This window comes from Dendrobates tinctorius, unplaced genomic scaffold (assembly GCF_039654945.1).
Source record: "Dendrobates tinctorius isolate UK_male_01 unplaced genomic scaffold, ASM3965494v1 ptg000128l, whole genome shotgun sequence".
Lineage (NCBI taxonomy): Eukaryota > Metazoa > Chordata > Amphibia > Anura > Dendrobatidae > Dendrobates > Dendrobates tinctorius.
Window position 1 is genome coordinate 11,170,843 of NW_027361796.1, and position 13,202 is coordinate 11,184,044.

The window sequence follows — 13,202 nt, forward strand, 5'->3', positions numbered from 1 at the left end:
CCAGTTTAAAGAATCTGCTGCTAATGTCTTGGTTTCAGATAGAATATATAATTTTTAAGGGTCTTGTGGAGTCCACATTTGGATGGCAAATAGCTGTTTTAGTGGCAGAAAGAAGATGCACTCAATATTAGGCAAGTGGTTTTCATGTTCTGGCTGATCTGTGTGTACAAAGTATATGCTATAAACATTAAAAAAACTAAGACAAGAAAGAAAATGACAAATTGTTGAAAAGGATAATGGTCCCATTGTTTAATTAAGAGGTTAAAAGCAAACTGCAATGGATTACAATATTTACAGGTTACTTAAAAAATAAAGTAGTGATTAACATACATCACAACTCATTTTTGGTAACTACTCCATTGTACAACATGTACAAGGAGCTTGAAAAAAGGCGAATTAGCATTTGCAAGTTTCAGTGTTGAAAGAAAATTTCTCATACAATAACAAGTTGTTTGGAAATTGCTGTTTGAAATCAGAAACTCCTTGTGGCACAGTAACATTTCTGAAAGTGCAGCCGGGAACTGGATGAGAAGGAGGACATAAATGGTGAAACAGATTTCCCATGAAATTAAGGAAACTTCAAGTTACTTTGCAAAATGTCCAGTTGCGAGATAACCTTTGTTAGATACAAACAGCTTGAAAAAGGCCATGGCTGCCTCAATATAAAGTCATTCAGCCAAGGATCTCCCTTAAAAAAACACTTCCAAGATATTCTTTATTAGATAAACCTGTCTAAGTTCATATATTGTGTAGTGTAAGTGCAATAAAATACTTGTCGATCTCCGTTTTTCCCAGTTTCCAGCGTTGCTCCGTTCCTCTTCTCACTCTTGTGACTCAATTTTCAACTCGCCGTATAACACTGGGGTATATGTGTAAGCCGGAAGTTGCTTTTACAATGTAAGTCAATGGAGGGTTACAATGAGTATAAGCGTTGTCTAGCTCACACATAAACCTTAGGGTGATTCGGAAAGATGGAATTTCAGTCAAGTGAGTAAGAAGGGGACCGGAGCGGCACTGGAAGCTGTGGAAGACATCAAGAATTTTTTTGCACTTGCACTACACAACACATAAATTTAGGTTTACCTAATGAAAACATTTTTGGGAATGCTTCTTTAATGAGGTTGTCATGCATTCTAAAAACATGGCTGTTTTCTTCCAAACACAGCACGCATCTGTTCACAGGTCATGTTAGGCAGTGCAGTTATTCCAGCTCATTGTAGAGAAGCAGAACTGCAATAACAGATGTAACCCATGAACAAATTTGGAACTGTTTAAGGAAGTATATATTTTTTTCACTTCATGCACAACCCCTTTAAGCCACAGTTAAATTAATAGTTTAGAAAGCAAGTGCAAAACAAAACTTTGTGGTCATTGATGATTTTCAAAACTGTGCTAGAAAAATGGTAGGATCGGATTGATTGCTGTGAGTAACACCACTTTTCATTCCCGTCTTCAGACATATCTACAATGTTTTCAATTTTCCTACTAAGTACAATGTTGTTGTGGTTCTCAAGTATAAATTGTTTATTTTGAAAGCTAGACAAAAATGATCCATTATATATTCTAGATATAATGATTTTACACCAACTTTCCAAATTTGTTTTACAAAGATCCAGCAGGGTAAACATGAAATGCTTACCGTTCACAGAGAAAGGAATGAGGTAGGGGATTATATTACAGCAACTCAAGAATGAGTTCCATGCTAACAGTTGGATGAACATTACTTAAATTGGAAGTATAACAATAATAATAATAATACATATATATATATATATATATATATATATATATATATATAAAACAAAAATTTCTAAGAAAAAGTGCAACATACCGTATATTACAAAGGAAAGAAATCTACAGTTTACATAAAATAGATCATAAAGAAATTGTATGCATTGATGGGTTGTGTCGGGTAAATTCAGAAATTTCAATTAACATGTATGTGCTGTATATATCTAGGTTTAGAAGCCTTGTGTGGCAGCAAATTGTTTTTTGGTATCTTATCAGCAAGAACAGAACATTTATTCTTCAATATTTCTGGCGAAATCTCTAGAACATTAACGGCCTGAAAACAAAGGCTTGAAATGTAGTAGACCATTTGAAAGAAATGTGTAGTAGCTCAAGTATCAGGGAAGCTTGTATAAGTGGCTAAAAGTTCCTAAAAACGCCATTGTTACAGCACAAATTTTCATTGGTCATCTCAGAATTGTGCTGTTTTTGTTTATTAAAGTACTAAAAGGAAATGGTTCAGCAGGTCTTCCAAACAGTTAGCATGAAAACAGTGGAATAACCTACCATTTCCTACAAAAGAGGAGAATTGACAAACAAATTTCTAGTCATTTACTTTTTTTTGCTATTTTTTTTTCATTTTATAATTTACATATATATATATATATAAAAAAGTCACAGTATTTTAAGACAAAGCTCGTGAAAATATTATCAAGAAAGACATCTTGACTATTTGCAAGCATCCGGTTATTTTTGTTCTCCATTCCCATTAGCCTCCTGGACATTCATCCCCCTGGAAAAGCAGCCTGGGTAAATGCTGAGAATTCCCTTGAAACTTTTTTGTCTCTTGAGGTACTAGGAATTTTGGTGACTACTGCAGTAAACTAGGAAAACTGTAACCCCATTGTCTTTTAGAACTGTTGCAACAGTATAGAAAACTCGTATTAAAAAGATGTCCCGAAACGGTAAGGTTTTCTTTGTCATTTCATATTAATTATTCCTACAAGAAAGTCATGTGCCAGAGCTTTACATCACTTAGTCCTTCGTTACTAACGCAAAAAAAAAAAAGTATGAACAAACAAGATGCGTAGTGATTTCTCCGAACTGGGTTCCTTCTTTAAATAAAAGAATGTTAACTATTTACATACACCTGCAATAGTACCAGTGCTTGGCAAAAAAACAAAAAAAAACAAACAAAAAAAAACAGATTTTTCAAGTCCTAAAAGCAGCTTTCTGGGTACGGTAACAAGTTGTTCAGTGTTTCAGCAAGTCCTAGTCACATCTCCTGATGTAATTATTCTTTTTTGGTCACCATAAAATTTTTAAAACATGAGGTTCTAGTTTGTTGGGAAGCATCTATCGTTCTTTCATCCACATGTTTCATGTTGCTGTAGGTGTCCTCCATAGTTTGGGGGGTTGAGCTGATGTCCAGGCTCTCCTGGATTCCACCAGCAGTCCTGTAAATAAAATCAAAATGGCATAATAACGCAAAAATAACAGATAAAATATATTCACTGTAAGTTATAAAGCAAGGTATGGAGCCTTATACATTCAGATTTCATTTGCTACCAGACAATATAATGTTACTGTGAATTATTTGTAAATGAGTGAGAAAACTAATGTCTAGAAATAAAACAATTCCTGGAAACCTATGCTAGATTACAGATACTGACAAGCTCCACCCTCACAGGTACGGTACTTTCATTGCTCTGATTCTGTCGTTAGCTATCCATGTGTCTGATGAAGGACCGAAGTTACTGCTCGAAACGTTACTTGTTTCACTTTGGATTGCTTGAATAAATAAACTAACAAACATCACTATTTTCCTAAAACTGTAGTGTAGAGTCCACTTATTTCTACTGATTGGGACCCAATTGGCACCAAGCTACCAAGAGTGTTGTATATAAATATATACTACTAACTACATGGATATGTCAGAGAATGTGTGCATGGTACACTAGTGGATTTCAGGAAATTTCTAACGAAATGTTAGGCTTGTTCACTTTACATTCTGTTTTATTTTGAACATATTTTATGCAATCTTCAGTGTCTGACTAATAACTCTTAGGCTTTGTTCACATCTTGTTTTTTTGTAACTGTCTTACATATACGCCAGAGAATGGCATGCTACCAATAAACCACAATGACATCTATTTATTGGACATGTAATGACGTTTCAATAGCTTTCCATGACATTATTGTGTATGTGTGATGGATGCCAGAGTTTAGGCTAACTAATTAGGGGCATTGATCACCATAGGCTATGATGGCATCTACACTCACTGGCCACTTTATTAGGTACACCTGTCCAACTGTGTGTTAAGACTTAATTTCTAATCAGCCAATCACATGGCGGCAACTCAGTGCATTTAGGCATGTAGACATGGTCAAGACAATCTCCTGCAGTTCAAACCGAGCATCAGTATGGGGAAGAAAGGTGATTTGAGTGCCTTTGAACGTGGCATGATTGTTGGTGCCAGAAGGGCTGGTCTGAGAATTTCAGAAACTGCTGATCTACTGGGATTTTCACGCACAACCATCTCTAGGGTTTACAGAGAATGGTCCGAAAAAGAAAAAAAATCCAGTGAGCGGCAGTTCTGTGGCCGGAAATGCCATGTTGATGCCAGAGGTCAGAGGAGAATGGGCAGACTGGTTCGAGCTGATAGAAAGGCAACAGTGACTCAAATTGCCACCCGTTACAACCAAGGTAGGCAGAAGAGCATCTCTGAACGCACAGTGCGTCGAACTTTGAGGCAGATGGGCTACAGCAGCAGAAGACCACACTGGGTACCACTCCTCTCAGCTAAGAACAGGAAACTGAGGCTACAATTTGCACAAGCTCATCGAAATTGGACAGTAGAAGATTGGAAAAACATTGCCTGGTCTGATGAGTCTCGATTTCTGCTGCGACATTCGGATGGTAGGGTCAGAATTTGGCGTAAACAACATGAAAGCATGGATCCATCCTGCCTTGTATCAACGGTTCAGGCTGGTGGTGGTGGTGTCATGGTGTGGGGAATTTTTTCTGGGCACTCTTTGGGCCCCTTGGTACCAATTGAGCATCGTTGCAACGCCACAGCCTACCTGAGTATTGTTGCTGACCATGTCCATCCCTTTATGACCACAATGTACCCAACATCTGATGGCTACTTTCAGCAGGATAATGCGCCATGTCATAAAGCTCGAATCATCTCAGATTGGTTTCTTGAACATGACAATGAGTTTACTGTACTCAAATGGCCTCCTCAGTCACCAGATCTCAATCCAATAGAGCATCTTTGGGATGTGGTGGAACGGGAGATTCGCATCAGGGATGTGCAGCCGACAAATCTGCGCCAACTGTGTGATGCCATCATGTCAATATGGTCCAAAATCTCTGAGGAATGCTTCCAGCACCTTGTTGAATCTCTGCCACGAAGAATTGAGGCAGTTCTGAAGGCAAAAGGGGGTCCAACCCCTTACTAGCATGGTGTACCTAATAAAGTGGCCAGTGAGTGTATTTGACGGACATGTAATGAAAACCTTTGAAAAGTCTCATGACTTCTACATGGAATGCACGCTTGTAACAGAAGCTATATACATCCATCCTTTACCAGTAGAATTCCATGTTAAAAAATGTTTACTATGCGGTATATGTGAATACTTTGGCTTTAATTGGACCAGTGTACTTTAAGCGCTAAACCAAACAAAAAACTGATGTCAACAGGGCGTCAACGGATAAAGTATAAACCTTGTCAGATGGTGACTATGTCAGATCAGTTTTAAGCTACAAAATGTAAATGCATAAATGGATTTACAAAAAGCAGAAAGAGAACTTTCAAATGGTGAAACACAAAGTGGCTTATTCATTAAGGTATTTAAGCAAGAATTCTGGTGAAAAAAAAAACCTTATCAAATTGAAATATTGGGAACATTCAAGTTGGTCAAAAAAATTGTGACAATTGGTGTTTACACGCCAGTCTCAACCTGGTTCGCCAATATGGACGTAGCTTGAGTTGCATTGGGCATAACTACTCCTGCCCATCAAAGTCAAGAAACATTACACCAGTTGTCTCATTTAACTTACTCCAGAAATGTCCTCCAGTCCCTCACTGGTGAATATTTCTGGAGGCAGAGCACACCAATTAACAGAATTCACCTTTTAATGAATTAGATACGAGCCCCTTCATTAAGTATAGCGTGCGCAACTCCAGTCTTAATGAATCAGCCTTAAAGTATATTACAAATAAGTAAAACTTTCCATTATTCAGTTTTTTTAAATAAAGGAAATGGATCAAATTATTGATTGAATATTTGGAGATTTTAGAAATTTAGACAATAGAGTAATTACAAGCTTACTTTTGAAGAGTTCAATTAAATGTGAGTTACAAAGCTGGATCCCTGTAGCCAATTTGTATAAACTTATCAATAATCTTTTTCTTAAATTCAATATTATTGTAATTGAATTATTGCATTAGTTAATAGAAATAATTCACCATCTGCTCCAAGGCATAATGATAGTGAATTTAGACTATATGTCAAAATGGGGTCAGTGATGACAATGTCTATACAGCACTATGTAAGCGCTTTGTAAGAAAGCAGAGGTTCAGACTCAGTTTCTTCGGTGGTCCTTTGAACCAGGAGAGGGTTCCACCTCCGCGTGACATAGTGTAATGGCTGCCCTATATATGAGGTTGCTCATAGGCTTTTGTGACTGTCAACAGCTGTATAGAAAGTTAGGTGGTGCCACCCTCCAGCTCCCATCTTTTGCAGAACAGGGTGGCAGCTTTTTAACATTCACAGGTCTCAGCTTCTTCTGATTTTGTCATTATTAAGTTGCTGCAGTCCCCTTCACTCCTAGTTTGCAATTACAACTGAGCTACCAAGCTGTTGAAACTCCATACAAAAGTTTAGCAGTCAGGCCAGGTATTTAGGGGAGGATGGACTGCATAGAAACATAGAGAAGAAGCTGGATGTTAGGGTTTCAATGCTATCCTGGGCACCATACACCATGTAAAATCATGTGTACTGTTCTCTGACAGTTTCCACGCGGCAATCAGTTCTGATGAATGTCGAAACCGACCAACACAATATATGGATTGAAAAATAAATCTGTTATGCGTTCAAACTATCCTGAATGCCAGGTTTATTGCTACTGATGCAACATCGCAGTCATCATCTATTATGTTTATTTTGATTGTCTAGGTTCACATCATAATTTTCCATTTTTCTGTCTTGCTATAGTGACAGAAGAAAAGTAAATCACAGCGCTGACACATCCGACGATGTCCTTTTGCTGAATTCCATAACCTTAGATGTAGCTGGCGCAATGCAGTCTAAAAAGGACCTAAAAGTAATAACCATAGCATTCTTTCAGCCAGTCACATTCTGCTCCCATTTAGCATGAGATTTAGGGATTTATTAAATATCTGCATAACATAGAAAACAAGCTTAGTTTAAGGATATTGGGAGCTGCTTGACGTAAGTCAATGATAAATCAAAGATAAATCTGAACAGGCATTGATTATTGAACAGATAGAAGGTAGGCCCTGAGAATCACTGTCACTGGTAGGCCCTATGTATCTCAGTCCGACACTTAGTAAGCATGATAAATAAACCTTGCGTAAAAGCCTAAATTTATGTTGACATGCATGAATAAAATCTGGTGTGATCAGACAATTAAAGCTATAACACATCATAAATGTGATCTGCAGTAATTCATTGCCCATCATGTGTAAGTGTTTATTGTGTAGATGTGTGACAAGTCCTAATATCTGACTTACATGCCGTGTCTTAAAACATGCCGTTCCCATTCAGTGTTAAGCGTAAATGTCCTCCCACAGAATTCACATGGAAAGCGTTTTTCCTGAACAGTAGTCTCGATGTCAGACAATTCTGCAGGAGTGACAGAATAAAAAACATTCATCACATTGTTTAGCTGGCAATTTTTGCGCTATAGCCTCAAGCATTATATTACTATTTATTGATATTCTTATGACAACTAAATGTGATGCTGCGACCTGGTTCTTCTGCCTATAATTATAATTGATCAGTCACATGGGACTCATAGTAATAGTCAAGAGGAGTCTTTAGCTTTTATGTTGCCCTACTGATCCTCTGATTCTTCATACTGTTTTGCTTGATAATTGTGCCTAAATAGTGAGCTATGGCTAATGTGTACTATTTTATTACCGTATATATAATTCTATAAAACTTTAATAGAACCTGTTTTCAGATTGTTGCGTTTCTTCTATGGTCCTAAGTATAGTACATTGAAAGGCAGGGATCTGTCTTTGTTTGGAATATATTTCATTTTACTTGTTTTCTTACTTTTATTAAGCTACAATAATAGTCCTAAGCAAAGATTATTATTATAATGCTCAAAACCAAATCATGCCCTTGTACAAATACGTAAGGACAGCTGTCAAGCACCTCGTGTACTTATGGGAAGTACAACTTGCAGGCTGACTTCTGGCAAGGTTTACACTCCAAAATACCGCACCCAATAATGCAAACATACAGTATATCACTAGGCTCTGGCTTTATTTTATGCTGTTCTCAGATGGAGCAGTAGAGATGACCTGACAGATCTACTTTAACCCGTTTCAGTATATGCCATTTTTTGCTTTTGTGTGTTTGTTTTTTCCACCCTTTCTTCAAAGGGAAATAACTGTATTATTTTTCCGTCGTTATTGTTTTTACGGGACGCGTTGTAGTTAGGAATTACACTATTCGCTGTGCCATATAACGTACAAGGAAATGGGAAAAAAATCCATGGGATGAAACGTCGAAAAAATATTTATTATGTTTCATTCTTATAGCATTTTTACATTCTGCAGGTCAGTACAATTAGGACAACACCAAACCTACGCAGTTTTTTTATATTTCACTTTTACCTAAAAAAATTTGGTTCGTGTCACCTTTTGCCATTTCTTGAAACAGATACCTTTTTAATTTTCATCAATTAAGTTGTATGGGGACTAGTTTTTAGTGTGACAAGCGTTTTTATTAGTACTATTTTTGGGAAAACATGTTTTGATTGCTTTTTATTGCTATTTTTTGGAAGTTGCTTAGTCCAACAAACAGCAATTAGTGTTTATTTACGCTCTTTACATTACAGGTAGAACAACTTTGTATTTTGATAGATTGGCCTTTATGGACATGATTACTGTATATACTCGAGTATAAGCCGACCTGAGTTTAAGCCGAGGCACCTAATTTTGCCACAAAAAACTGGGTAAGTTAACGAGTATAAGCCGGGTATGCATTGACCCCTCATCCCTGTCCTTGTATGCATGGCTCCCCCATCGCTGTCCTGGTATGCATGGCTCCCCCATCCCTGTCCTTGTATGCATGGATCCCCCATCGCTGTCCAGGTATGCATGGCTCCCCCGTCTCTGTCCTTGTATGCATGGCTCCTTATCCCCTGTCCTTGTATGCATGGCTCCCCCATCGCTGTCCTGGAATGCATGGCTCCCCCGTCCCTATCCTTGTATGCATGGCTCTTTATCCCCTATCCTTGTATGCATGGCTCCCCTGTCCCTGTATGCGTGGCTCCCCAATCCTTCTATGCAAGTTTCCTATTAAAAAACAAACAAACATCCTACTCACCTTCCTGCACGTCCTGATGCATCTTGTTCCGGCGCCATTTAGCTCTTCCTGCTGAGCGATCACGTGGCCCCGCTCATTAAGGTAATATATATTCACTCCACGCCTATGGGAGTGGAGAGGCGTGTATATTTATTACCTTAATGAGCGGGGCCATGTGATCGCTCAGCCGGAAATGCTGCTGGCACCGGAACCAACGAGATGCATCAAGGGTGAGCAGAGAACGTAAGTAGGATGTGTGCTGGAAGCCGGCGACTGCGGGTGTCACTGTGTGCGCTATAAGAGAAATATTCATTTCTCTTTAGCAGCAGGCACAATTACAGTTGCTGGCTCCTGTGACCCTCTGCTCCGCCGCCCAGCCTCCCCCGCCGGCTCTCTGGGACAACTGACTCGTGTATAAGCTGAGGGGGGTGTTTTCAGCACAAAAAAATGTGCTGGAAAACTCGGCTCATATACGAGTATATCTGGTATACCAAATATGCTTTTTAATTTATGTTTGAATTGTTAAAAGGGGTGATTTAATCTTTTGTTTTTTTTATTTCATTAATATATATTTCTCTAACTATTCTTTATATGTTTCTTTAGCTCTCCTGCGGGACTTGAACTTGAGATCATCTATAGCTTGTACTACATTCTGTCATACTTTTTCATTTCATTATCTATGTCAAAACTATTTTCCTACGAAGCTCAGCGCTTAATAGGAACACTAAGTCGCCAGCAACAAGTGCCTGCAGTCGGCCCCCAACTACTATGGTAACCCATCCACACCCTATGATTGTTTGGTTAGAACCACTTGAATTCCGTTGTTAGAGATTGAACTGATTAAATACCAATGTTCAGAGCTAGCTCCAATCGCTGCTGTTAGAAGAAGGTTATTATACAGCCAACACCTGCCCTGTATGGAGTGGCCTCAGACTCTGAGATGCATTCGATACACCAGCTCCATGTACTTCAGGAAGAGGTTAAATAACATCAGTAGCCAAAATTATTTCATTAACTAGTAAAAGACAAGTAATCACATTTTTAGCTCATACAGCAACCAGGACAGACTACAAGGAGCACAAAATGTAAAGCACTGGATTCATTAAGACTGACATTGTACAAGACAGTCTTAATGAAAGGACATGGAAGAATAAGAGGAGACTGATCCATTAAGTGGCATTAAGTGGTGGAGTAAGATTCCTGGTGTAATGTACACCACTTCTCATAATGGATTAGGGAGTAGGGCATTACAACTCCCCCGTCCTTCAGAACTGGCATGAAAACGCCCAAAACATGAAAACTTTGTAATGTGCAAAAATCTTGCACATTTCAAGGTCTTTTACAGTGTAAGCACTTAGATGTATCAACCCCAACCCCATATTTAATGCAAGTAGTGCTTCTGGTGGTCCATTTATTGCTGTTAGGAGGTTAAAGGAGTTGTCTCCATAGCTGATTTTTCTGGCTGCACTCCATCAAAACAAACAGCTCTAGCAAGGCAGTCATTTCATTGTGGCTATTTAGTTGAAGAACATTACAATACAAGAACAGCTCAATTCAGAAGCAGCCTCTTCAATACAGCAGCCCCTTCTATAGAGCAGCCCCTATATTTGTGACTCTTAAAGGGAGGTCCCAGTAGGTTTATGAGCAGAAATTGTCATGATGAGACAACCCATTTAACTTGATCTGCAAGCTTCCTAAGAATACAGTTAACACTGCTGTGTGCAGGTAAGTAAACAGCCACCAACCTCCGTTCTTGTTTGCGCTTTCTTCTTCATCACTGCTTGAAGTCTCAGTTTTATCTTTCATCTGCTCCAGTTGGTCCAAATTTACTAATCCAACAAGCTCAAAGTTACGGCACACCTGTAATACAACAACCAACATGAGAATATCAAATCATGTGCCGCCCAATCAGGACAGTCATTGTACAATAAAAGGTTTTGTAGATTGCCAACATACTTGGTGATTCAACTTCTTGCAATTCTTAACATCTTTCTATCAGTAAAAACATTTTAGCTGAAAGCAGTCAGGACAGGTTTCTAGCCTTGGAATGTATATAGCAATGTTTCCATTCACTTTAAGCAAAATGAAATCTTCAAAATTGTGAGACACAAAGTAGAAAGATTGGAAAGTTTTTAATACTTTTAATATAACAGATTTACTTTATTTACCCAAAAATTAGAAAACTTCTTTCAAGAGATTTTATCATTTTGGTAAACCTCTATGGAAACTGTCAGGATGAGTGGACCTGCGGATGATCAGGTTTGACTGAACTTTAGTCAAAATTCGGGTACTAGGACCCTACCCAAACTTGTACCCGAACTGTAAAATGGTGCTCTATTGTAAAATAGTAATAGTAAGGGCTAGGGGGCTGCAAAAAAAATCAGAGTTACCCCCACAGAATCCCTCTCACTCTCTCGCTCAGCATCTGAAGTGCAAACACTAAAACAGACTTCTGGGAGAAGTTTGGAAATCAGCATTGGACAATAGGCTCCCGTGGAAGCGCTTTGATAGCGCGAAACGGCCGTTGTCAGCTGTTTTTCCTCTCCTGATATCACTCCCCCGGCCGACATGTACCAATAAATCAAGCGATATCTTCATCAGCTTATGGAGTGCGGTCTCTCTTTCCTTTTGGATATATTCAGCATTGTGGATCTCCAGACCAGCACCCGAAGCTGCCAGCATTAAGTGCTCCGGATACCGCACATCACCAGAAGTTATATGGTAACAGCGGTGCCGTCCGCGTTTTTCTCTTTCTTCACATGTTATAAACATCTTTACATTGACTTAACATCAACTGTAAACTATGCTGAGAACAAAGTATGATCCTTTTATTAATCATGTGAATTTACTGAACGGTGATAGTCTCCCCAAGATGTGCTGCACCATTAACTGGAGCCACTTATCAAAGGCAATCTTTATAAATTGGAATCGGTCTCACAGACCATGTTATGTCATGGTTTTACTACCGTGGGCAGTCTGCTCACCGACAGCTAAATAAATATGTGACTTGTGAGAGACGATCAGAAGCCCTTTTGATGGGGCTTGGGCACGTTTCCTGCAAGTCTGCAGCATGTCTAACAAGTCTACCTATGTAAAGCTGGCAATGGATGTAAAGACCATCTCCAAAGTTTGCTACTGAGAAGCTTGTTAGAAAAATGATATAGGAGAACTTATATGGACCACAAAATGATAATTAGTATCATAGGAAATATTGTGATTTTGCTTAGAAGTAAAAATAATAAAATATTGCAAGTAAGTTTGCAATAAGAGCCAAGTAAAAACACTAAAACAAGAACAATACATGTGGCACCTTAAATGGCACAATTATATGTATCATTTAGCATTTAAAGTGATTTTCTCACTTTCAGTCTTCAGGAGCGCACATCTCTGCTGACTTATAGCACCTTGATTCTAATAATTGACAGTTTGGACTACCATCATAAAAACACTGATGCGCCAAACGAATCACTATCCAAAGCTGCTAGCAAAGGTATTTTTTCCTCTGCAACATCGCAGGGGTAACTTAAGCAGGTTGGATCCAATGATTTGGCTAGCTTCAGAGTAAAGATTACAAGTTTTCCTGGAAAGAGCTTGCACGCACCGCACTCTTTGCTTACAAGACTGTAGAGGTAGTCTGTAACCTAGGCAAGTAGCAGGAGACTATAAAATTAAAACAACTCTGAGAATGGAGAGGATTGTTAATAAGAGGTAAATTGCAAAACTGCTTGGTTATACAAGCACTTTAAAATTTTTCCCTCTTAAGGGTGATTTCTGGGACTTTGTAAAAAACAGTGTGCTTAAGCAATAACAGGCAGATAGTTGCTACCTACCTGCCTGTTGTACACGGCGCGTTTCTTCACTGGCACGGAGCGGTGACCGAACATTCATGCCGGCGATTTAGTTGC

General features: G+C 38.7%; 1 protein-coding gene across 2 annotated transcripts in view; it reads right to left on the reverse strand.

The window, feature by feature from the left end:
• Positions 1-219: 219 nt before the first annotated feature.
• The window catches only part of ZNF462 (zinc finger protein 462), a 134,237-nt gene continuing 121,254 nt past the window's right edge, over positions 220-13,202 (reverse strand). For both annotated transcript variants that reach the window (XM_073542657.1, XM_073542658.1), the window contains 3 exons: positions 11,043-11,157; positions 7,491-7,602; positions 220-3,185 (listed from right to left, as the gene is read on the reverse strand). In XM_073542657.1, the coding sequence (XP_073398758.1) occupies positions 3,023-3,185; positions 7,491-7,602; positions 11,043-11,157 (390 nt within the window). In that variant the 3' untranslated portion in view covers positions 220-3,022. The remainder of the gene's footprint in view (positions 3,186-7,490; positions 7,603-11,042; positions 11,158-13,202) is intronic.